At 41.9% G+C, this 26,678-nt stretch overlaps 1 protein-coding gene across 1 annotated transcript in view; it reads left to right on the top strand.

The window, feature by feature from the left end:
- rab11fip5a (RAB11 family interacting protein 5a (class I)) overlaps window positions 1-25,445 on the top strand; it is a 30,637-nt gene extending 5,192 nt beyond the window's left edge. The window contains exons 2-6 of the mRNA XM_041953679.1: window positions 10,028-10,539; window positions 13,738-14,320; window positions 17,039-19,558; window positions 21,235-21,391; window positions 22,284-25,445. Of these exons, the coding sequence (XP_041809613.1) occupies window positions 10,028-10,539; window positions 13,738-14,320; window positions 17,039-19,558; window positions 21,235-21,391; window positions 22,284-22,541 (4,030 nt within the window). The 3' untranslated portion in view covers window positions 22,542-25,445. The remainder of the gene's footprint in view (window positions 1-10,027; window positions 10,540-13,737; window positions 14,321-17,038; window positions 19,559-21,234; window positions 21,392-22,283) is intronic.
- Window positions 25,446-26,678: the final 1,233 nt, after the last annotated feature.

The raw sequence follows: 26,678 nt of genomic DNA, 5'->3' as shown, positions 1-26,678 counted from the left end.
TAGCACAAAATCTAGCATTAGTCTCAGTGTTTTAGTGCCTATCAAGTGCATATTAAAGACCCCTTTTACAAGATTATCGTTGTAAAACAAGTCAGCCGGAGATGTCAGCCTGTTGGCTCACGTAGCTGGCTAGCTAATAAATTCTGCTAGCATCAGTTGCCATTTCAGGCGGCAAAATATACGCTTATGGTCACTGGCTGTAAAGTTACAAGGCTAACTGTTCAAAAATTTTAAATTGAGTTAAGTTTTTGACATTTTACAAGCTAAACTAGTAATCAGTAATGATGTGTATTAGTTGCAGCCTTATAGTGAAGCAGAAATCCAGTATCAGACACCAAATCATCATTCTGGATTTACTTCCTCTGCTTGTTTGTTATACAAGAGAAACACCCTAAATGACCAATGTTAGAAGCATATACTGGGACACAGTCTAAGTTCACTGTGTAATTTAGTCATGAGAGCAGCCAAACCACCACAGCAATGCTTTATTTTAAACATGTCCCAACGTGTCTCATCTTTATTCACCAAGTTCTTCCTAAAATGATGGCAGAAAAGCTGCCCTCAAAAGGGTGGCATGGCAGGATGCAGTGGCCGTGATGTATTTGCATGCTGAGCTATCGGTGTAGAGCAGATTCTTGGAAAGGTGGGCGTTGGGTGAATTCCCTTGCAGGGTTTTTAGGGGGAAGCTACTAAAACACTGCCAGATCAACATACTGTGGGCAAAAACTGGCAAGCAACCCACGAAATTATTAAAAAAAAGTTATTATGATGCTTTTGCTGAATGTTGAACTTACCATATACATTTTTTCTTCATAATCAAGTTTCTTCCCAAGAGGGTACTTTAACATTTCAGCTCTTTTTTCCTGCAGATCAGGGATTTTTCACAGTATTGGTTGGGTGGTTCTTGCAGTGCTGATATTAAGATTTAGATGTTTTGGTTAAGATCTCAACAACTCCTCTTGCTTCCTCAGCTCACACCCCCTGCCATGTTGTATATCTGTAGGAAGCAAAGCTCTTATGCTGTTTCAGACCTGAGTGTTAGTGCAAGCCTGAGAACTGAACCTCCATCTGCTGAGTGAGGCAGAACGACTGTGTGTGTGTGTGCGTGTGCACGCGTGTGTGTGATGTACATCCAGAGAAATCTTCTAAGAGCCGACTGTCTTTCAGTAGCTAGTCCTGCCGAGAGAGAATATGGACATTAGAAGTTATGTAACAGCGTGACCTGACAATAGATAATATAAATGCACCGTAGCTTTCTGAAAACATTTGTGTGTAGATTTATCAGATTAACTTTAGCTAGCAGGATATACAGCAGCCTGCTGTGTCGTTGCATCAGAAATCTCCATCAGTCTGCTGAGCATCATCATGGAGGTGCAGACAAGAAGATGCATATTGTGGTTTAGTTAAAGGACATTTTATTGTTGTTGTTACCAGATGAGAAGAGCCAGCAGAGACAGAAGTGTTTCCAAATCTAGGTCACTGTGACACAGCAGCCTACAGCACTCTTAGCTAGGTAATTAGCCAGCATGCTATTGTAAGCAGAGCAGCCAATGCTAAGGGATGCTAGTGGTAGCCCTAACTAGCGTCATCATTCATCAATCATGTGTACAGGACAGTGACTTTTAGCTGACCTGGTGTTCATACTGTCTTACTATAAACTCTGCAAATAAAGATTAGTCTGTCCTTAACTGATTCCAAACCCACTTAAAAGTATTTTCTATGTATTATTAATGGAAAAGGAGCATTTATTCAGTTTTTTAAACTGCTTCCACCCCTTAGTACCTTAATTTTATTTTTAATTCTCAATAATCTCAAAACCCTGATTTTCTTAATTTCTAATGAAATAGTAATAAATGAGTAATTCATGCTCTAATGCAGAAAAAAATCCCCTTAGTTAGTGGTGCATCCACATCAGTTCATGAGGAAATCCTTCTTTAAAAACCTGATTTACAAACCTGTGCTGTTTTTAGATACAGGGTTTTGATTAAATGGGTAAATTAATCTTGATGTGATGGGGAAAGTAAGGCCATGTGAGGGATATGGTTTTAAAATGCCAGCTTGGCTGCTACTTAGTATCAGTAATGAATTGAGTGGTTGTGTTGAGAAGGTGAAGTTGTACATTAAAAAAAAATGCCACCAGCTAACCAGTAGTCCTCCAATATCATTGCCAGCTCTGAAAGCTTTCGTCATTTTAGGCTGATCTCTCTTTAAACTGTCAGCTATTTAAGAGGTTTAGCACTGGTTGTTGTACATAAATCTCCTGAAGGAAGTACACAGAAGCTAAAGGAGTAAAGGAATCTGTTGTAATGCAGAAATTGGCCTTAATACAATATGGCCTTGTATAATTACAACACAGTCCAACTGAGGTCATTTGAAAGTTGTATTATTTGTTGGAGCCTTTGTAAGCAAACAGATAGGAGTCGCCTTGTTCTCAGGATGCCTTTGTAGTTGCAACACCTGCTTCTGTTTGTGGTGAACTACTTCTGCTTATTGACTCATTTTATCCATGGCTTAACACCCACCTCATGAATTTAGACCAGTGATCGTCAAACAAGCAGCACGCAAACTACATCTGCTAAGCTTTCCATCCAGCCCACAGAATATTAATGAATTCAGAAAATGTGTGCATCTAACGTTACTCACCAGTGGATGAGGTGCAGTCCAACCTTGGGAGTGGTCGTTGATTAGCTGGCCAACCCCTGGAAATGAGCCAGAAAGTCTGGAATTCATATTCACCCATTCTAAATTAAAATAAAAATCAGATTATTCTCCAACCCCATCCTCTCCGTACTCTGTGGACCCACCATCAAACCACTTGACTCCCAGTCTGGACATTTTCTGGAGCCAACAACAGCTCACTGTCCGGACTACGGGAGGTAACTCCGGAGTTGTCAGAGAATCACTAAACTTTTCACTGAGCAAACAGAGTATTTTTGTTTGCTTCTTGGGATCCTGAAGAGGAGTTTTTGTTGAGATAAGGACTCATTCATTGATAGTTGATCTGTGGGTTTTGTATTGAGCACTGACTTTCTCCTTGGCAGAGACCTGAGGGCATTTTCTCTAGTATCTAAAAGTATGTTTAGAAGTTGTCACATTGAAATAGGCTACGAAAGTGAAAATATTAAACAATGATTGGGCCTAAATAAATGCCATTTTTTCATTTGAAATCCAGCCCCCAGAAAAATTCTGGCCCTTGGACAAATGTATGCAATGGCCTCAAACACATCATTACCTTAGCAAGATTTTGTTGTGACAAACTTTTCTGACAAACTTTTCTTAGGGCTGATCCATCTATCTTCATGACTTCATTATTTAGTGATTTCAAGAAAACCAGGTTGTTTTACAAAGAGCAAGAATTAAGTTTCTTCACCCATGATCAGCAAATGTTCATCAAACTGTAACCAACTAAATCTACAGAAATATTTGGTTAGTTGGTGTTTAAGAACAGTACAACTCACTACTAAAACACTTTTATTTGTTTGAGTATATTTATTTCTAGCTGACAGTCACCAAACGTTTAGTTGATGACGTCTGTTATGGTCCCCATTCTGCTGTGGCCTTTGTTTCTTTTTATTTTTTTGAAACAACTGTGACCTACTTTTCACAAAAATGGACCATTTCTTTGGTTTTCTATCACTGATCCCTAATCTGGGCCCGAGGAGGTTGGGTTTTCTGATACAATGCTCAGTTGTGTGAAAGTATTGGAGGGAAGTTGGTGGTGAGGTAAGAGCTCATCGCATCCAGATGTGGAATGTGGTCTGGGTCTCGCGGCCTGTCAGCTACTTCTGCTGATGAGGCAGGAATCCAGGCCACAGTGCCAGCATTACCCACGGTGCTCCTGGAGGCTTTGTTGGTTTGTATTGTTGGCAGAGATGTAATGGGAAGTGTCTACTTGATAATCCAAATAAGGTTGCACCAATCCGATAATCGGACACTTTTTAGGGTGTTCTTGGGCTCTAATGGGACCTTGCTGGTGACTGTTTCGCTGGGTCACCATGTTGAATTTGCAGCAGAGGTAATTGATGAGTTTGACTCGCTGAATGTTAAAGAATCAGAGATTTCACAGTTAAAGAGAACATTTATGTTAGATCTTTATCAAATGTTGGTGAGTTCCCATTTTCCCATTTTCAACTCTGGAAATGGTGGTCCTCTTAACCCCAGGGCCACAACGGCCCGCCTAGTTTAATGCTAATTGAGATTTTGGGCTACAAACTAGTGTTACTTTTACTTGTACTATTTTTTTGGTCATCCTCTGACTTTCCCTGTTGCACCATCATCAGGTCAAAGTTGGTTAATACTTTGCGTTGTGACCAAGTACATGTAGCTGCAAAACCAGTGAAATTCCCATTAGCTTCAGCTTCATGTTTAGTGCTAATTAGCAAATGTTAGGATGCCAACTACGATGGTGAACATGATGAGCATTATACCTGCTAAAATCAGCATGTTACCATGGTGATGATAGCATTTAGCTCAAAGCACCACTCTGGGTCAGTACAGCAGCTATTATGACTGTATTAGTTTTGTTTCTGAATGTGACGTATGAGTGGAGTAAACTAAGCGTTACAACATTAAATACCAATATGTTTGGTGAATGAAGTTCACTGAATAAAGTGCACTGCCTAATCCTGCCCCCTTGGCACCAGTTTTATTTCAAAGAGTCTCTTCTGTCTGGCTCTGATACCACCCAGGCTCACAGAGCCCCGTAGAGACTCGGGACTTGCAGGATAAAATAGGTTGATAGCCTACTTGTCTTGTAATTTCAGCCCTGTTCTGTCTTGAAGGATGGTTTCTAGGGATAGACTTATTACATGGAAGGCTTTGTGAGCCGAAACCCAGAATAAGACGGCAACTTTTGGAAGAGAAAATGTTCTTATCTACTCATCAGTGGATGAGAGAGGGGGGGATGAGGAGATGGTGTCACGCTGGGATGGGGTGGAGTGTTGTGATTTCCTGTTTTTGCAAGATGGGGAAGCAGATACGCAGTTATGCTCTGCAGTTATGCTTTGCAGCTCTGGAATGGAGCTGTTTATAAAAAGATGAAATCTGTGTTGACTCCCACAGATTCCCAAAAAAAAACCAGGCAGAACATTTGGTTATGAAGACTGTAACCAAAAATGCTTTACAATATCAGCACATTGGCCTCGCTGAACTACACAGGCGTGTGTGTGGGACGATGCTTTTGGGAAACTGGGTCCCCCCCGTAGCAGACTGTGCTCTGCCTGAGTACGTGGGCTTCAAGATGTAGGCTGCTCTTTTTGTCTGTGTTGCAGTTTCTGTATTTAGGCCTCATGTCCGTTTACTTATATTTGTTGCTGTCAGGCTTTTTCATGAGTCACATGGTGCGTGAACACAGGTGCATCTACGCATGGAGGCCTGTAACTTTTTTGCATCGTCTTCAAAAACAGAAGACCGTATCATGAGAATAGATTGTTTTTGGTCAGCAGAAGCTAATTTTTTCTCTCACTTTTTAGATGAACCATTTCAGTGTAATTGAAGTCTGTATGATTAAATAATAAAATCTGCTAACAGGACAGGACTTTTTGCTCCATGATCTCCTCAAAATATAAACAGTAGAAGCTAGGAGGGAGACCAAGACATCCTTCATGAATAAATTGCAGTCCCTGCATGGTCAATGGCATGACGACGATAGGAGTAGCTGCAGGTTTGCAAAAGAAAACCCGTACATGGCTCCCTGGTCCTGTGTTTGGAATGTGAACCCCACCTTGGCTACAGGGAGTTGGCCGAATCTGGAGGAGGACTGATACTATTGTTGGAACGTTGATGTGAAACTCGAGTCCACACCTAGCAGGCATTGAGGCAGCAGCACTGGTGTACAATTTTACACACTTCAGAGCTTACTCAACAAATATTTGTTGTTTTTTTTTTGATGCCTCCAAACATAAAAAAGAAGACCGGCAGATTCAGCGTTCAGGACTTCTCTTTGTTTACATGCAGCTTGATGAGCTGCAAACGGGATTTGATTGAATGAAATGCTTCAAAATAAATACCGTATTTACCTCCTCATGGGAGTGTCACTCTGCTCATGTGGCACATTTCTATTGTCGTGAGATGTGATGTTTGTTGTTCTTGTGCGGCTATAAAAAGCATCAGCATTCCTCTGGCTTCTCTGAGCTCCGAGCTGCTTGTTATTTGTGATTGTCTGAGTTGAACTGGAGGGAGTTTGTTTAATATTTGTTTTCACGTGCATTCTGCTTGGGTGTTACCGGGTTTTCAGGGTTGAACTTGAGGTCGGTGGCAAGATGATGATGATTACATAACAGCCTGTGCTGTGAATTATATGACTTGTGTTTTTTCCTTGCAGCCTACAATTACACCAGTGTTTTTGCTAGAGCAGGGAACTGTCCCGTCCCTTTTTCCTGTGTAATCTAACAGCTTCATGTGCGAACCGAGCAGGAGCTGGAAATAAGGGCACCTGGTTAAGATGTCTTTAAGGCTATTGACTTTTTATTAAATATCAGACAGCCAATCCTGTTACATCATTTCCTCAGACACAGTTACTCTCAGTCACGCTAGCAGCCTGGTTGGACTGCAGATATGTAGGTATGTAGGTTTTGGTTCAAAAACTTTGGTAAATAGTAAAATATCTTGACATTTTGAATTAAAAAAAATCTTTTTCAACATTACGATGTTGACAGTACTTGACAATGTAACATGACGATGTAATATGCTAAACTTTTGATGCTAGCTGTACATTTGTTAGCATGCTACTGTAATCAAAGTAGGGCTGGGCAAAAAAAAGCATCTTGTATTGTTTTTATGGAAATCAGATTTTAACGATCCTTCTATTTTAAATGATTTTATGATCCTTTGCTATCACTACAATTCTGTTTTTCAAAATGGTGATTCTGAGCAGCCGTAACTCTTAACTTGTAACTTGATAATGATCCCTACTGCCCAGCCCTACTCTCCAGCTAAACATTAGAAGCATGCTAACATGCTAACTGTGATCATGATAGCATGCTGGCATGCTACAATGTTAACTGTGAATAGTTGTTGACAGGCTGTTAGCTCTGTGCACAGTGTTTGCTGTGTTAACATTCCTCTGAAAGTGAATAATTAGGGATGGAGGTTGTTTTGCCTTCGTGAGCTGTAAACTAAGGTAAAAGATTTTCATTACATTGGGGTTTTTGGTAAAGTTCCCATATTTGCCCCTTAATTTTGGTTTTTGGTTCGTGACCCTGTGTCATTTTTCCTGCCTCGCCGAGCCTCTGCGTTGTCATACTGTACGTTTGGCTCGTCTGGTTTCTGAGACAGCTGTGCAGTAAATGTGTGAGCTTCCTTTTTCAGATCATACATCAGTGGGTTTTCCTTAGTCTCAGGTTTCTTTCATGTAGCAGCTTTCATGTCTCGTCTTTGATGGTTAAACCTCCGTTCTTGTAGCTTTCTTCACTTGCACATTTGACTTTCCGTAGCATGACATTTATATTTTCTTGTTGACTCAACAGAACAGGACATTTTAGTTGTTCATGAAGCAGCATTTAGGTCATTTTACATCCAACCCCTCTGACATCCTGTTGACATTTGTGTGTTAAGACAACGCTTGGAGATCTCTTTTACAGATTTTCAAAAACACATGAAGTGATTACACAACTAGCTGCATCTAACTGCAGTCAATTCAGTTCAGTTGTTTGATGTTTTCATTTAATCTCTACTTCCAACAATGATTTTTGTTTTGCAAAGATGCCTGCATTTGCACATTCATCACATTTTAATGGGATATACAGCAGCATGAGTGTTCTTTTGCCTTTGCCTTATAACTTTTAGCTTTTTTTTAATTAATAGAATAACAATATTTTTTTTTTACAATTAAGTTTGGCAGGGTTGTGTCACTCTGCCTCATAGTGCTTATATGAACAATAGAGAAAAGGCAGTGTGGTTGAGGTGTGAGGTGAAAATAGCCCAGCAGCACAGGAAGTGGAAAAAATAAAAGCAGGGCCTGGTTTTCAGTCTTCCTCCCTGCGCTGATGACTTCCCTTTGGCAGCACCAAGTGTCAGAAACACATGCTAACTGGGGGAATTTTTCTCAGTCATGTTATTCTTTTAAACTGGTCACAACAGAGCAGATGAGAGTTTCCCATGAGTCATGGTGCGGTGAACTTGCTGGCACTGTCACACCCACCGGTGAACAGCTTTTCTAAGAACTGTGCCTCTGTTCCTGTCCAGTGAAGGAATTTACAGTCGGGGCATCTGTTTTTCAGTCAGGGGCCGTCATCTAGGGCTCTCACTGTTAAATCAGAAGTTAGCATCTTTTTACTTCTTTGTTCTTGCTAACCGGGTCTGATGACGAAAAACAAGAGGTCCCCCTCAAGGTATTGTGGGATGATTAGTCGGACAATCGCACACACTCTCACGCTGTGTGAGGACAGAAGAACCCCCTTCATAATAACAATCCAGTCATTCACATTTTTTTCATGAACCGACCAATGCTGAATTAATTAATGACTCAGAAGTGTTTTGGGGAGGTGATCTGTCAGTGCACCTTCCAATAATCTCTTGAATGAGGGTGTGTAATTTAAGATTGTAAAAATATGTGTATGTTTGTAATTAGTGATTAAGTGGTAATTGAGTAGTGAAGTGGGAGCATGTTTGTCTCTGTTCTCTGTTCACATTTATTGATGTTTTTTTTAATGATTGTTAATTTAAACACAAGATACTTGTGCTCAAAAAGAGGATTCATTCTCAGTGAAGAACCTTGGAGCCCCAATCTGCCTCTATACATGCCAAAGAGCAGTGATTCCTAACACGTCTCTGGGGGTCATCAGGTGGAAACCTCCCTTCTACAGTGTTTCGCCTACTTAGTCCCACTACACCTCCAGGAGGCTAGGCGGTGAACTCCGGCGTCCCAGAGTCACCCCCCCTAGTGCCAGTTCACACTGCTCCTACACAATCCAAACAGCACTGCCACATTCAACTGACCCAGAGATGCTCCAGGTAGTGGCCAGTACCGATGCTACCATTTAACTATTGCTAATGCTAATGCTAACCGCCACCATGTCAAGTACAGAAGAAGACAATACAGTTCCGATGCTACCATTTAACTAATGTTAAGTGCTAACCGCTGCCTGCTAAGAGGAACAGAAGAAGACAATAAAGCTAGATTTGCCTATACTGTTAATGTTAACTGCTAGCTACAAGTACTAACTGCTAAGATACTATCATACTACCACCGCTTTAGCTATTGTTAGCTGCTACAATGCTACCACAGGCCACAGGCCTAGATGCCACATGTAACTGCCGATTGCCACACTACCATCATCTACACCTGCCTCTCACCAACTGCACCAATGAAAGCGGGGTGGGAATACAAACCCTAGTTTGGGTAGGGGGTAGAAAGTGAAGAGGTAGAGTCAAAGATGAAAGTAGGGATTGGATACAGACCCTTGTTCGGGTAGGGGGTAGAAAATTTAGAGGGTGCTGAAGGTGGAGGCCTAAGCCACAGACGAGATTTAACAGCCTCTTCTAGCATTTCCTTCAAGAAGCAACAAACCCTACCATTTCCTTCAAAAAGCAAACAGAGCAGCAAAACAAACCCTAACATTTCCTTCAAGAAGCAAACAAAACAGTAACACAGCCAAAAAGATAAAAAAACAAGCCAACTCTGTATCTTACAATGCAAACTCACCTGAACAGGCGGCATGGTCCCAAAGAGAGACTCTAGCTGGCCACACCCCCACCTTATATCCTTAATGGTAGAAACACCGACTTCACTGGATAATGTTACAATCCTGTAGGTTTATGTTCACCCTTTTTAATTATTTGCATAAGCGTCTATGGGAAAATTGTCTGTGAAACCAGGGCTCCCACTCCACTACAAAACTGTAGTATCTCTATCTGACTAATGGCATAAAACAGAGAAAAGCAGCAAAATCTTCTTATTTAAAAAGCTGAAATCTGACAATAATTATGTGTGTTTTCTTGATAAATGACCAGATGTTTGATTAAATGACTGATTGTTACTCACAGCATGTCTGTTAATCTCATGTGCATAACTTGTTCTGTGCTGCAGTTGGTACAGGCTCAACTCGAAGACGGGGAAGAAGGAGAAGGAACGAGGAGACATTCAAGTCACCATCCTGTTCACCCGAAACAACCTGACCGCCAGCATGTACGACCTCGTCATGAAGGACAAGGGCGCCTCCACCTTCTGCAAGCTGAAGGAGCGCATGAGGGGGAAGAGGAGGTCCAGCGATGAGGACTCCTCGTCGGCCGTCCTGCCAGGCGGTTACGGGTCCCTTTGCCGGATGCGACAAAGACTGCCGAGCGACGGAGGCGGAGAGGAGGACTACGAGGACGACGAGGGGGGCGAGGCCCGTCGTAGCAAGATGAGGACCTTTTTCCTAAGAGGGAAGCTGAGAAAGTCATCGGACACGCGCTCCAGCACATCGCTCGGCTCGGAGAGCAGCGAGTCCTCGTCTCGGGGTGGGAGCCTCAGCCCCACGGCCGGCATCAGCGTGGTGGTCTCTGACCTCTCCAACTCCCCCAGCAACAGCAGCAACCTGACAGTCGATAACAGCCCAGGTGAGAACGAGCAGAGGAGACGCCGCGTTGTCGCTTATTGAAGAATATCTGACTTCACATTTAGTCCAGTTTCATTCATCCATCCTTTCCCTCATCGTCCACATGCACAGGTTCAGGTTTCCCTCTTGTGGGATAATCCTAGAAAAACAGAAAAGAAAAATCTACAAAACTACTGTTACACCGAACAATTATTTTTATTTTTAAATGTGAAAAAATGCTCATTGCAACGTCCCAGAGTCTAAGATGACTTTTTATAATGTCTTGTTTTGTTTGACCAATAGTGTGAAACCCAATGATGTTCAGTTTATGATAACATATGACACAGAAAAGCTGCAAATCATCTAATTTGATAGTCCAGAGAGGATGTTTAGCTTTTTTCACTATTTTTGTTGAAAATGTATCAATACATTTTGAATGATTATTTTTCTCTCGATCAACTCATCAATCAATTGACAAATTCAACTCTAAATTTATCTACTACCACTAATCTGCTTTGCCCAACATAAATTTCTCCTGCACAACTTGCTGGTTTTAGTGGTATATGTAAAATATCTATGTAGAATATGTTGAAATAAACCACTTCCTCAAATTTCTTTCTCACCAGCCACCGACTCTAAACTGAATAATGAGTTTCAGAGGTTTTTCTTCTTCTCGTTTATGAAGTTGCTTTTCTCTTGTGTCTAATTTTAAGAAGGAAGCTTCATTATTGAGAAGCTGAATGGATGACTTACTGTGAAACTGCAAAGTTTTAGCTTCTATGTGCTTCAGAAATAGTGAGAATAAAAAATCTAGATGCCATAAACTGATTTCATACTTATAGGAGAGTTTGACAATTTGAGAAGTATTCTTATTAGCTTTGTTGCTGAGAATTAGATGAGAAGATCGATACCACTTTTCCATCTGTTCATTAGCTATGAAGCTACAGTTAGCAGCAGGTTAGCTTAGTTTAGCATAAAGGCAATATGAAATCAATATTCAATATGATCCGCTAGTTGGCAGATTTTGTTACCTTTGGACAGAGCCAGGCTAGCTCTTTCCCTCTGTTTTCAGCCTTTATGCTAAGCTAAGCTAACTGTTGGATGGCTTAATTTAATGGACAGATGTGAGAACCTTTTATTTAGCTCTTTATAAGAAAGTGAATAAGTGTATTTCCCAAAATAGTGAACTATTCCCTTCAATGCTCAAAATGGGGATTACATGTGATGGGGTGGTCTAAGAAACACTTTTTCAGAGGATGAGACAAACCTCATTACTGACAATTAAACACAATGTACATGTTACCAAAGGACAGTTTGTGTTAATCATAAGCATGTTCATATGGAGATATTGTGGTTCACAGTTCTTGTACATGCATATATCTTCAAACTTATATTTATTTTTAATATCATGACATATTGATATAGAGAAAATGCTGTTATTGCCCATATCATTCCTCTGTAACACCACAGCTCTGCTATATTCAGCTAACATGCTGAAAAGATGCTAGAATTTAAATGTAAAGTCATTAAATGTGTGCATCTGTTGTGAAACAGGTGTCCTGTGTGCCTGCAAAGAATTTACGGAGCCCCTAAAGTGTCATGAAGAAAAAAAAAAAACTATATTGTGCGCAGGAGATACTAAAACGTGCGCAGGAAATACTAAATCGTGCGCATGAGATACTAAAACGTGCGCACGTTTTAGCCCCTAAAGTGTCATGAAGAAAAAAAAAACTATATCGTGCGCACGAGATACTAAAACGTGCGCTCGATTTAATGCACTCGTTCATTTATACAGACAGGTAGCAACAACAATAGACAGCCGGGCTCCGTTCACGACTGAATCTGATTTTAATATTTCCCGTATTTTCCGCACTATAAGGCGCACCTAAAAGCCTTTAATTTTCTCAAAAACCCACATTGCGCCTTATAATCCGATGCGCCTTTTATATGGATCAATATTAGGGGGCGTGGTCGAAGTAACAGCTGTATTCCACTCTCTGCGTGCCGTCAACTTTTTACTGGTGTGCAGTCAGCTGTCAACCTGAAAGATAAAATGACTATTTCAGTGAACAATGAAAAAATACGAATTTATGCTAAACAATAGGCAATTAAAATATTAATCAAACGTGGTTAATGTGATTTCTGCTCCTAACCTCAGCGCACAGCGTCTGCACATCAGCGCTGTGCGCCGTCACCTGCATCTTTACGCATGATAAGCTGTCATCTGTGAGCGCGCGCGGTATTTGTTTGAAAACGTACGAACTAAGATAAAAGACATTTTAAATAAATGGTCATCAATTATTTTCAGGAGCCGCATGTGGCTCCGGAACCGCGGGTTGCCAACCCCTGATCTAGTGGATGCATAACGCAACCCCAGACACCACAGTACGGTAGTTTCTTTCTATGCGCCGCATAATGCGGTGCGCCCTATATATGAAACAAGTTTTAAAATAGGCCATTCATTGAAGGTGCGCGTTATAATCCAGTGTAATATTCATATTTTTTCATTGTTCAGTGAAATAGTCATTTTATCATTCAGGTTGACAGCTGACTGCATGCCAGTAAAAGGATGACGGCACTCAGAGAGTGGAATACAGCTGTTACTTCGGCCACGCCCCCTGACCACGATAGCCATAATTAACCAATATTGATCCCAATTAAAGGCTTTTTAGGTGCGCCTTATACAGTGAATATTAAAATCAGATTCAATCGTGAACGGACCCCGGCTGTCTATTGTTGTTACTACCTGTCTGTATAAATGAACGAGTGCATTAAATCGAGCGCACGTTTTAGTATCTCGTGCACACGATATATATTTTTTTTTCTTCATGACACTTTAGGGGCTCCGTGAGAATTGATTAACGTCAAGTAAAAATCCCACATATGTAACTGCTCTACCTTGACAGGTGTATAGACTTTACAGAGGACATCTACTTTGTAAAATCACTTGATTGGAGAGCAGGATTAGAGAGATGTTGCACTATGAAGCACAGAGCAACAATTTCATCCAGTTCCAGTCATTCTTACACCTACAGTATGTCTGCTAGTGCCGCTGTGAAAAACATTGTCAGTCAAAACCATTACAAGGTTTTATCACCCAATTAAGCTGCCTACTTATTTTATTTAGTAGCCATTGATTACCTGCATCCATCTTTTCTCACTCTCCCTTTTGTCTCCATCCTCTCCACCTCTGTTTCCTCCTCTTGCCTCCTTTTTGCAGAGCACACAGCAATCACGTCGCCCAAGTCGTCGTCCTCTCTCAAATGTGAGTTTGGTGATGAGGCCGGTGAGATCACCATCGCAGTGCCTCAGCCGACTGTGTGCGTTAATGGAAGCCATTCTTACAACGTCCAGCCCCTGGACCCAGGCTCAGGAAAACCTGCAGATTCTTTAGGCCTGGGACTGTTGCAGAAGTCTTTGCCTCTCTCCATCTCTCTACAGAACCTCAGCCCACGGGCTTCCACAGACCTCCCCAAAGGCCCCGTCGGAGATGGCCGCCGCTGGTCTTTCGACAGGCCTGGCGCGGAGGAGAAGGCAGCCATAGCCGCGGCCCTGGAGCACAGCGGCCCCATGCTGGGTGACGAAGAGGTGCTGCTGGCTGCTCCGCCCAAAGCCGCCTTCTCCACGGTGGAGTTGGAAAGCCAGGGGAAGAAGCAGAAGAGGAACTTGTTCTCCCACGGGAGGAGTGAGTCTGCAGGGAAAGGGCAGAGTCAGTCCAAGGATGAGTCTGAACAGGCCCCCGCTGCCACCGAGGAGAAACACAAGGGATGGTTTGGATCAAAGGACTCGCACAGCAAACCCAGGTGAGATACACACTGTGATCACAGAGAAGACTAATCGCACTGACACGTTCATTTGTTACAACATCAAGCAGATGACGAATTAGCATTTCAATATGAATATGGATAGAGAGGTTAAAAACTGCACAGGAGCCTGCTGACAGTTTGTACCATTCAGATTTCCCTGCATCATAAGTCACAGAGTGAAGGGTCTTATCTGCTGTATACTTTGGTTTTATTTGATGAAAACAAGGCCATGAAAAAATGTATTTAATGTAGATATTTAGCAGCAGAGCTGGAAAAGAAAACTGAACTGGATTTATAGAAATTAAAAATCGATGAAAAACAGTATTCTTTTATTTTTGTTCCAAAACTTTCATGCTAATAATTAAAAAGTTACAAAAATCTATATTTGAATATAGCTTTTATAATACAAATTACCTTATGATAGATCCCAGTCCAATCCAACAACAGCTTTACAAACTACATACAGCCTCAAAAATTTAACTGAATCCATCACCTCACTGACACACTGTCTCCGAAATAATTTAACCTAATAAACTTTGAAGAAATAAATCAGTAATTTGCTTTCTACCATTCTCATGTGTCATGTTGAGTCAGTAGGTGATGAACTTAGCTGAGCATAAAGATGAGACACAGGGGAAAACAGCTAGCCTGGCTTTATCAAAAAAGTTCAAAAATACACCGACCAACACCTCTAGATTCCACTAATTATTGTGTGTTTTGTTCATTCAAGAAAAGTGATTCGTCGAACAGATGAAAATGTTAAAATATTCCTTTAAAGGGCAGTGTTTACTGTAGGGCGGTTTTCTCCTATCTAATCTTTTGGAAGATTAAGAAAAATATCTCTTGTGTACTTGTGTGAGTTCTTTAAATGAAATTTACAGAAGCTTAAATTGGAGTAAACACTGAAAATGTACCCAAATACAAGGTTACATTTCAAAAATCTGTATTTGGAGAAGTAGCATGATGTTAAAGGGTAGTTGTTTACTTTTCACTTCCTGTGTACCAGCATGGCTGCCAGAATTTGCTTCCAGCTCTGAGCACGTCCCCCTCAGCTCCTGGTCTCAGTCTCTGGTTACAGCAGGTATCTGCAATGCAGATGCAGGAGGGGAGCTGCTCTTGTGAAATTAGCTTTATCAAGCTGAAGCCTTGTGCACACTGTAATATGGTTCAGTAATAATCATCATTGCGTGTGTGTGTGTGTGTGCGTGTGTGTGGAGAGTAGAAGGAAATCTAATTTTATTTCCACTTCTAACACAGCCACATTCTTAAGTGGGTAATTTATTTTGGGGGTGTCATCTGCTGCACTGTACTTTCTCTCATGCTGCTCACTGTTGTATTGAGTGTATTGCTCCTGCAGTTTATATTGGAGTTTATATAAAATTAATCTTTAATTCAGGTCTAGAAGAACCCTGAAGCAGTTTTCATTTTTTTATTTTCATCAATTTACTCCAATACAGTACAGCATCGTAATATTTCTATACACCGCACGTAAACAAAATATTGGACGGATAAGCACCAGCTGATTGATGCAGGTCAGCTATTCTAGACCATAGTACACTCAATACCTCTCTGCCAGCTCTGTAACTATACATTTTCACAGCCTACACACCCACATGCTCTTACATCCCTGGGGAAAGGTGCCAAGTTGGCACCAGTTGCACTAAGTAATCACTACACCAGGCTGCATCAACTTTTCTTGCAAAATATTACATCATGTGCCAATGAAAACACACACGAGAGGACAGAGACGGATGTTTATGAAAACATACATGATTGATTTACACAATGTTTATACAATTGTTGATTGACACTGTTTGCATAGCAGTTACAGATAAAGCTGTAAAGATGTGTAGACTTTTCATGAACTTTTAAGATTTTTCCAAATATTCTGGTGCTGATTTAGCTTGTAGAGAAAAAAATCACATTTATGCAGTTTGTGTTGATTTCAAATTCTGTGCACAGGGGCTTTAAAGCTGCACTAATAGTATTTTATATTCACAATGGATGCAATGGATTAAATGACTACCTGCTGCTGGTAGTGATTAGCACATAGCGGGTTATTACGTGACTTGACATTTACCTTCACTTTATGAAGCACTTTAGTGTCATTTAGCTCATTGTTTTGGTTTTCCTTTCTGCAACTTCAAAACTGTGTCCAGTTCCAGTCGGCAGCTATTTCCTGTACAGCACCAAACAGCAACAACACAACATTAGCGACTAGCTGGTGAACCTAGTTGAATATTTAGCATCTAAAGAGATAGGTACTCCCTTCAGGAGTCTGTAAAGACCAAACCAGAGCTGAAAGAAGAGTAAATATTGGACTTGCATTCGTCAAGCTAAGGAAACTCATGAACACTAATGCTGCTGTGTGTCTGCTGAATGTGCAAACTGGCAACTCTTTGCTATCATGTTTACTATAAATGGTGATAAAATGTCAATGTTGTGCTTACAGCTTGTTGTGCTGCTCCCAAATGGCCTGAAAATTCATTTACTGCAGGTTAAAAGGCGCTTTAAAGAAAACTTCCACTATAAGCAACAAACCTGCCAGGCCTGAATTAAAACGGGGTTTAATGGAATGAAATGAACGGCTCATTTTGAATAAAAAATGACAGAAGCCATTCTCTAAGAATGTATGAGTAAGATGTGATCTGAGACAGAAGACCTGCAGCAGGTCTGTGGTTCAGCTGTGTGAAATGTGTGCCCTTCCTTTCACAGCCTGGTGGTGTCACCTAAACTAGAGCCCAGCACTGATCCCCACCCACCACCCCTACCACCTAGTCACCCCCCCTCGGGTCCCCCTGTTGATCCTGCCTCTCTGGGTTCTCCACTGCATCACACTAACCCCTTTAGCCACTCACAGAGCACACCACCCCCAATATCCCCCTGCAACCCTTTCTTCTCTCTCCTCCAACACAACCCTTTTTATGAAGACATGCTAACCGCTCAGCCCCTAAAACCTTCGCTGCCTCCTCTGCCCTATCTCTCCAGCTCCCGCCCCCCCATAGCCCAACTCTTTCCACAGCAGAGTAACCCTAAACCCACCCCAGCTAACAACAATCAAACTGCAGAGGACTCCATCACTGGTACAGATGCAAAGAGCAAAGCGATGGCCAGAGTTGAGAAGCGACCTCTTCCTCCGACTCCCCCGGAAAGGGAGACATTTTTAAGCAAGAGGCCACCCAACCCTTTTATATCTGCCGGGGAGCTAGAACCGGATTCAGAGTGGGACGAATCCTTTGAAGCGTTTGCAGCTGGCAGGCTGCAGTCTCCTGAGGATCTGACCACAGATTGCAAAACAGAGCAAAACACACCCAGTGACCATCCACTGGAACACTGCAATAATAAAGGAGCATTGCTACCCATCACAGACGCTGATCAAAACACAAAAGTGAACGACGCACCACATCATCAACCTCGCACAGAATTTGTTATTGAAGCGCAGGAAGCCTCCAGCCAGGTGACCAACACTAACACATATCACTTTGACACATTTGCACAATGTCTTGAGACAATCCCGGAGCACACAAGCTTTGAGAGTGACAACTTAACTTTAAATACTCCTGCTGACCCACCAAAACTGGCTGCTTGCACCGAAACTAATCAAGCTAACAGTACTACTAACACAAATAATTTAACCGACACTAATATGCATCAAGCCCTCCATCACTCTTCATCTGTAAAGCTCAACAGCAGCTCCCCTGATCCCGGTTCTTCAGGTCTCGGCAGTTCAGCAGAAGAGGATTTCCACTCCTGTCTCTCTTCCTATTCGGACAAATTCTCCGCATCCTCAGAGGAAGCTGAGGTGCAGAACTTTGAAAGCAACATCCTCAGCTTTGAGAGTTCCTCTGAGTCGGCTGTGGTCAAAACCTTTAAGCCCTCGGAATCTGAAGATGACATTAATGACAGGTCAAATGATCTGACTTTAGTTGATGTAGACCAGCACACTGTTATTCAGCACAGGGATGGTGATGAAAAGGTAGATATAAATGTTTTAGAGGTGTCATTGACACCACAGTCTTCTGTGCTCACACATCAGCAGCCTGTGATCACTGCAAGAGAGACTCAGGCACCAAAACTCTCAGAACTAACGGCAGAATCCAACGTCTCTACACAGTCTGACAATGAAAATGGAGACAAAGTCAAAGGTGAATTAAATGCATTTCCAGAGGAGTTTTCAGAAGTGCTAAATGATTCCTCTGTTTCTGTAAGTAGCACTACAGATGTGATCACCCCTGTGACTCCAGATGATGAACTCTGCTCCACATACCCATTATTACACATCACGACCTCCTCTCCTGATGTGAGGCAGAGTTCAACGGATTCGCCCATTGAGGACACTAGTGTAGGAATTCGACAGTCGCCTATACCATTTGGGCTTTTTGTTGATTTCTTCAACACCGGTCACATTGCGAACAGTCCTAGCCAAGTCTTCGACGAACAACTGTTGCACACTCGGGTGTCCGATCAGAGCACCAGCAGCTTTCTCCAAAGCCTTTATGTCAGCACCGACTCGCAGGATTACCAAACCTGTGAGTCTCACCCGTCCTCCAAATGCGCCAGCGGCTCAGAGCTAAACCAGACGCTACACTCTGTGAACTCAACTCTCTGTGACGAGCTGAGTGAGATTCAGACGACTGCTGATGCTGCTTTGGGCCGAGAAGATTCCAGCAATGCATGCAAGCCATCCAATGAAGGAATCAACCCAGTTCAGTTTGAAGAATCCCTCAGTGGAGCCGAAGGCAACACCGCAACTCTTGAGCCAAGTTTCATGCTAGGGGACGACTTTGGTTTAGTACTCCCTGCAGCATCGACAGACTCTTACATGAGCTGTAACCCGAGGAAGCTCATTGAAGGAGGTGTGGAAAGTCGGCATGTGGTCGTAAGTGACGTGTTCTCGAAATGCCCTCAGGAACAAAATGCTACGCTACACCGCTCCCAGTCTGAGGGCACACTGATACCTGCCTTTGATGAGCTCCTCCTGCCCTCCTTTGGGAGTGATCCAGGTGCCATACAGGAGTCCTCTTCAGCTCAGTCTGGCCCTGACCTCCCCTCTCTGATTTACTTTGCTCCTTCTCTAACTCCTGACAGTAGTAGCTCCCCTGTAGCGCTCTGTTCCCTCCCTCCCCTTGCCAATGCTATGGCGAGGTCACCACCCAGCACGGCACGAGTTGCGGCGCCAAAACCAATGCCTCAGGAGACCCAGCAGCAGCAGCAGGCAGCCAATCAGCAGAACAGGTGAGGTTGCACATGTTCAGTGCTCGGTGAAAAGGTGGAGAGGAAGCTATTTTTCCCACTTCCAGAAATCTCTATCCTGTCGTCTCTTCAGTCTCCCTCTGCCGCTCTGCTTCCGCCTGCTTTTCTTCTGTGCCGCCGACTCTCCGGGGGTTTCTCCTTTGTGGTGTGACCTCCTCTTTTTCATCTCTTTGTTACGACACACACACACATACACACACAAACATACTGGTGTTAACAGGACTCCTCTGCAGGTGTCTTATGTGTGTCCTGGCTCTGTGATACCAGGAGGGGAAACATAGCCTCAGGCCAATTAGCAGTTATTATTTTGCCCTGAGTCCTTCCACACACCCCCTCCCTCCCAACACACACACATACACAGACAAACACCAGCCCCCTCCCCACAGGGCTAGCTAGCGTTCTCACACAACCACACTCATTTGCCAAAATGTCAACCAGAAACACGACTTTATACGAGGCAGAAAAGGTGTTGTTGTGTCACTGCATTTCCGTTTCACTTCGGGGTTATATTACGCTAAGCACGCGTTTGACTACACCAGTGCATGCAATTAAGTCTTTCAGTTTTGAGATCATCCAGCTTCTTTTTCACCAGTATTTCTTGTAATGAGGAGTCTTGCACATGTGTTACCTCCTCTGCTCTTGATCACGAAAATGAAATGGTTGATCTGAAGCATCCATGTGTGGTGTCATCCTGGAGGCCCAGAGAGAATCAGCTCAAATGATGGATAAACCTGCATTATTTGGGCTAATCAAAACGATATGTGGCAAAGATGTGGTTGTGTGAATGCAAGTCTCTGCAGTAAGTGACTGCTTTGATAAGATAGATTTCCTTGTAAATGTAGGTCACTGACACAGGAAGCTGTCTTCCTGTGTTATTGTAGAGTTGTAGGTCGAGAAAATCCTTCAGGCTGACGTGAACAAAGACTTGGTTTCTGGTTGTTGGTCAGCCAGCTGGCCCAGCAGGCCAATGAATTGAATTAAAGAGCAAGACTTGCATCTTTTTAGCCCATGTAAAACAGGTCTGCATAGAGACACAAAACAAGCGAGAACAAAAACAACTTCATTTGCAACTTAATTTTTCAGTCTTGTAACTCTGCTCGAAACAAACAACATCTGAGGTCGAGCCTAAGTAGCGACAAACAGTGCTTGTAGTTTGGTGGTTAACTGTAGATGATTCTCATAGTTTATTTTCATACTTTTTAATAATAGCATTTAAATTCTACTATTAGAATAAGGCCTGAGTATCACCCACAGCCATAAGCATAGTTAATTTTATTAAGGCTAAAACTGTGTAAGTGGCCGCTTACACTTATAGAAGGATTTTACTCTGAAAATTACACATTGCACAAACCATCCCCCAACTTCCTCTCTGGTGCTTTTAACATAAAAACAGAGAAAGGACAAATAGATGTAAATTCACATCCTCTTAGCCAATTGAATTGTATGTCTATGATAAAGTCAGAGACAGACTAAGATGTCAAAGATGTACATTGCTGGAAGGTAATTGGCTTTTTTATGGACCTCCAGTTTGGCAGCCAGATGGAGTTCTTACATCACCTGAGAGTCTCCTGTATTAAACTGAAAAGCCACAGAGGTGTTGCCCTTTGGAGAGGAATACCTGACCGTATGTGTGTGCCGCTTGTTGTCGTCTCATCCAGCCCTCACCTAGTGAAGCCCCTGACCACTGCCACGCTGGCTGAGGAGAAGCGGACTGAGGGCCGGTCAGTGCTGGCCACCGGCCTGGAGAAGCTCAAGTCCACCATCCACCCGGGGAGGAGCAGCCAGCTCAGCGAGCAGGAGACGGACAGGAAGAAGGTACAGAAGGTGTTATGATACTGATATGAAAATAGTGCAGTATGACTTTCAGAGGCAAACAGTAACTATGGGTTTGTATTATGAGCTTCAATCATCATGATTTGTGTCTATATCTATATGATATTTGAGCCTACAAATAAATCTGTAAGTGAAATTATACTTCTGATCATCAAACAAACTGGTTCACTTTAAAAAATATTTTTTTAAGTTGTTTGTGTCAGTTTCTACCTACACACCTCCTGCTGGTTGATTATGAGAAGCACAACAGCAATAATGATGATACTAACTTAATTTAACAGCAATAAGTGGAACAAATGTTTCTCAAATTGCTGTGCAAGTCTTTTAAAGGACTCGAAAGCAGAAAAAAAGGAAACTGACAAGAATCAGGGACTGAAAACAAAAAGTAAACATATGTACTGTATAATAACCTGTAATTACTGATAGAAGCAGTGAGAAAAAATAACCATAGTTTTAGGAGAATGACATTATTTTGGACATAATTTACATTATCTAAGTACTGTATTTTTTTTTTTTTTTTGCAATTATAGATGACATTGACCTATTTTAAGTAATAAAAGCGGGGCAGTGTCTACTGAAAGGTTAGAGAAGCAGGCTTGTGACCAGAGAATGAATAAATAAAGGTTGTGTCCATTAAAGTTTTTGTATTTTCTGTTATAAATCCTCCTTTTTGGTGCACAGAGAGTTATGTTCTACTGAATCTCTGATTTGTTTGCAATAAATTAAAGAAGAATGTAGTTGGCATGAGAAGCATTTCTAAGACAAACAACTCCACCTTCAGAAACTCAACCTCAAATCCAATGAAAAGACAACACACTGTCATGTTTGTTACACTTTCTTTGCCCTCCCTCCCTGTCTGTCTGCTCGTCTTCAGTCTGCGACAGAAGGGGCGGGCTCGTACTACCACCTGAACCACAGTGAACTGGTCGCCCTGCTGGTGCAGCGCGAGGCAGAGCTGGAGAGGCAGAAGGCGGAGTTCGAGCGGCAGAAGTTTTTGCTGGCTAAGCGGGAGGTGGAGCTGAAGAAGTTGAAGCCGCAGGTCAGAGATCTGGAGGACTACATTGACACGCTGCTGGTGCGCATCATGGAGCAAAAGCCCACTCTCCTGCAAGTGCGTTCCAAGTTGAAGTGACGAAGGGGGGTGGGGGGGCTGGGTTTGCAGTTCAGTCCGCATCTGTTCACTCTAACCTCCACAACAGCTCTTTAGTCTTTTCACTGCTATGCTGTCCTTTTTGATACAAATATCTAGGCACTGAGAGATGTCGAGGCGATGTTTTCCAGACGGCATGCTTTACTGTGCTGAAACGTGGCCTCGTCGAAGGGTTCGGTTCGGGCGGTTCTGAATGTAGCGGGTCCTCAGGTTGTTTTCAGGTTCACACAGCCAGTTGGTTTTACGTTCTCAGAGGAGTGAGCCCAGTGTGTTCAAAACCAAGATGCTTCCACTTTGGGATCCTGATTGTAGAAACATTGATTCCTCCTTTTCACCTCACTTGTCACTTCTATCACCTTATCACAAAAGAGAGAAATGGTAGAGTTTCAGTCCATAACACTGTATATCAACTAGCTGCTCACGCTGTTCAAAAATATGTGTTTCTCCAAAAGTGTCACAGTTCTGTGGGCAGAGGGGAGCTAACAGTGAAGGGCCACTCTGGTGGTTTTGCATGTTTTTGTCCATTAACCATAAATTGCACATACTTCAAATCCATTTTTTCCATGGGCCATTTCTGTAGCATACCTTCAGGTTTGGGCCGATTTTATACCATCGGGACAGCCTTTGGTTTCACGTCATCTCAGTGCAGCAGCAAAATCAACATGAAGGGGCTTGAAACTGCTCAAGGCCTTTGTTTTTAGTTCATAGCTGCAGTTGAGAGCAGGGACCTTTTTCAAAATGCGGCAAAAATGCTTTGATATCCAAGATATAAGATTCATTTGCCAGAAAGCGTTACTAATAATTATTTTCATTGTTAGTTAATATGACATATTGATGGATTAATCTTTTGGTCTAGAAATTGTCAGAAGACTGTGAGATGATAAAGCAGCCGGACACCTTCAACAGTTCAAAATCCAGAGATATTCAATTTACTGTAAAGTAAAGCAGCAAATGTTTGGCCTTTTTACCCATCTTAAGACTGGAGGCAGGGGTACCCTGGCTCCCTCCTCACTTCCAAAGAACACCTACCAATAATTCTGTACACAGACAGAAAAATAAAAAGTTTTATGCGTAGTTACATGCTATAACATTTTTGGCCCCTGGCTCCCCCTAAAAACCACAACTTAGTGCTTTAAACATGTTGGTTGCCATATTTTTTTAACTTTGGACAGACCCAGGCTCCCTGTTTCCAGTCTTAATGCTATGCTAAGCTAATCGCCTCCTGACTCAAGATCCATACTTAGCAAAGAGAGCGGTATCGATCTTCTTATCTAAATGTCGAACTGTTCCTGTAACTGAAATGACCTGAAATCAGCAGCTGCTGAATTATTTCATATAATTCACGAAATTTGGTTAATGAGGAAAATTCAGGCGAAACCACCAATATGTTTCTTAAACTGTACTGTACCATACCGTACTGGAATGGCTTCTGGGATGGGCGTCACGTTGTCCACATGGTGTATACGTTGTTTTGGACTGACACTCTACAAACGTTCCTTCTTGAATATCGAGTGCTCTGACCAGTTTTTGAAACTACAAACCAAATGAGCGGTGTGAGAGTTCAGCCTTGTCACGTGCACATTACTGGGAACTGATCGTAGCTTATGAATGTTCAAAAGTGTTCTTAGCCAGCAAGCGAATGGTTTTACTTTCTACGCACGATAAGTGCTGTTTATCTTTTGCTTGTTCCTTCCTTTTTTTTCCCTCCTTTTTCCCTTTTTCTGTTCAATGGGCATGTCTTGAAATTACCCATAATGCTCAGCCTAATAAGCTAACTGATTCTTGTATGGGTCACAGTGTTATCAGGTGAAGACAGTATCACTCAGTATCCAGTCAGTATCAAGATCAGCCATCACAGCTTCTCTGATCTCATGCTTCTGCCTTCCCACGTGTGTTATCAACACGACTCCACTGTTGAGAAAATGCCTGCGACGTGCTGGTACTTGACTCCCCTCCCTCAGTGTCTGTGTCACATCTGCTTCTGCTCAAGCACGCATATCGCTACTGCTTTCAGGTGTTACAAAGGGATATATACCGCATTTTACAGCATATATGCCGTATTGAAATGCCAAATGCTGCCTTATTTTTGTTTTGTTTTGCCATTCATTAAGAATCTAGCACTTCATTTTACTTGTCGGGGCTTGGGGCAGGTTTTGAAGATGATAAGCCATCTGTTTGCTGATAGTTTCTTCTTTTTTTTTAACTTCTTTTCATGCTTCAGTATGATATTGATTAGATCACTGCACAAAAAGAAACTGTATGCATACCAATAGAAAATGAGCAGTAACAGTGATTTCCTGTGAAATGCCAAAAAAAAAAAGCCTTGAAACTTAATCTATGGAGCAGATTGATACACCATAAAGTATTCTGATATATGATGCCACTTTTAACAGCATTTGTGGATGTTCTTGCACTACTTAATCGTCAGAACATAACTCTACTGTACCTCTTTGTTGATATCGGTATAGTTAGATCTACTTTACACCGTACTGCACTTTTTAATCGCTCTGTGATTTAAGCACTTGGTCTACTTTGACACCACAACAATGATTTTCCAGTGAGCTTGAAGCATACAAAAACATCCAAAACCGTCTTGTCATCTCAGTTCTGCTGTGCGATCTCAATATCAAGTGCATAGATGACTGTAGAGACATATTAAATGTGACTCGGCACTTATGAAGCGCAAGAATAAACGTCCTCCTCCATGTCTTCCATTTTCAAAGTTTTTATTTAAGTTTAAACTGATTTGTATTTTGTCCTTGATTGTGTAGCTGGTGGAATGTGCTTAAGGTAGTATGTAAGATTGGAAAGTTTACAATTCGTGATGCAATTCTGTTTCACAAATTTTGTATATTTAATAAAGAATATTTTGTGTTTCTTGCTCACCATATGTTTGGTTGTAAATCTTTCTTTGGGGTGTGTTTTGGTTGTGGTAACAGTGGGGTTCTTGTGTTTGCATTCAGGGTTTGTTTCTGATAGCGAGCTCCGTTTTGTATCCGGGTCAGATACGGACCCGATATGGTAAAATACCAGGATTTATTCAGCTGTTTTTTCTTCTTTTTAAGGGAAATGTGCAAAACATTTAAATAACCATAACTAAATGTGTTCTTTTTCTAGGTCTTAAATGTTACATTTTTTTAGGTGTATTTTGATAAAATGCTATCATGACCGAACCCTTACATTCATTTTAAACTTGAATCTTTACCAGTTTTATAGCTGGTTTCCTTTCAGATAATGTCACTGATGAAGACATTAACAACAAAAAAGCAACTTATTTTGTAATCAATAATTTGACTGGAAAGAACTTAACTTCTCCTGTGAAATGCTGTTTTGCGTGTGATAAACCCACAGCTTGCCTGTATGTGAATTAACCACAAGTAAAAATATGTACATGGTGTGCCTTTCAAAGCAGCTGTTAAATTCACATCTGACGTCTTACTGTCAATATGTGAGTGGCGCATACCTGGAAAGGTGCTCCACTTGTGTTTGACACTATAAATTCACATGAGCTTTTTAAGTCTAAGTTAATTTTAAATAAAATACTGGAACCAGCCTGTTTAACTCCCACTGGTTTTAAGCAATTAACTTACATTTACATAAAAAAAAAAGTATTTCTGAAGCGTTAATTCATTTGTGTCATAATATTCCAGGGTATAGTTTGTGTTGTAATGAATGTGAGAGGTTCATGTTATTTTGTCCAGGCACTGCACATTTTACTGACTTTAATTCAAAACCACCACTAGGGGGCTATAGTTTACTCTTTAAACCCGAACGTCGTCATTCAGTGGAAAGAGGAGCCAAACCGTAACTCAGACAGTCTAAGTTTTAGCTTTTCTTCTCCAAAATGATGCACAATATGTTCCTCCGTTACCTTCCCTTTTAAAACAGTGAAAACAAAGCATGTTCTCCTGGGAAGTGTAGTCAGCGTCCCACAGACTCAACAGAGCTAAACTGTCCGGAAAACACTACATTACCCATCATGCAACCCGGTGGGTGAACCGCTGACAGCTGACTGCGCAACCCTGCAGCTGCAGTTACATTGAAGTGCAGTTGAACTCAGCTTTATCTTCGTAGAGGAGAAGGCAGGTGTGGATTTGTGTGCGTTTTTTTTTTCGCAGG

The sequence above is a fragment of the Chelmon rostratus genome, chromosome 15 (assembly GCF_017976325.1).
Source record: "Chelmon rostratus isolate fCheRos1 chromosome 15, fCheRos1.pri, whole genome shotgun sequence".
NCBI lineage: Eukaryota > Metazoa > Chordata > Actinopteri > Chaetodontiformes > Chaetodontidae > Chelmon > Chelmon rostratus.
The sequence above is the reverse complement of the archived record's forward strand: the minus strand, read 5'-3'. Positions and strand labels throughout refer to the sequence as shown.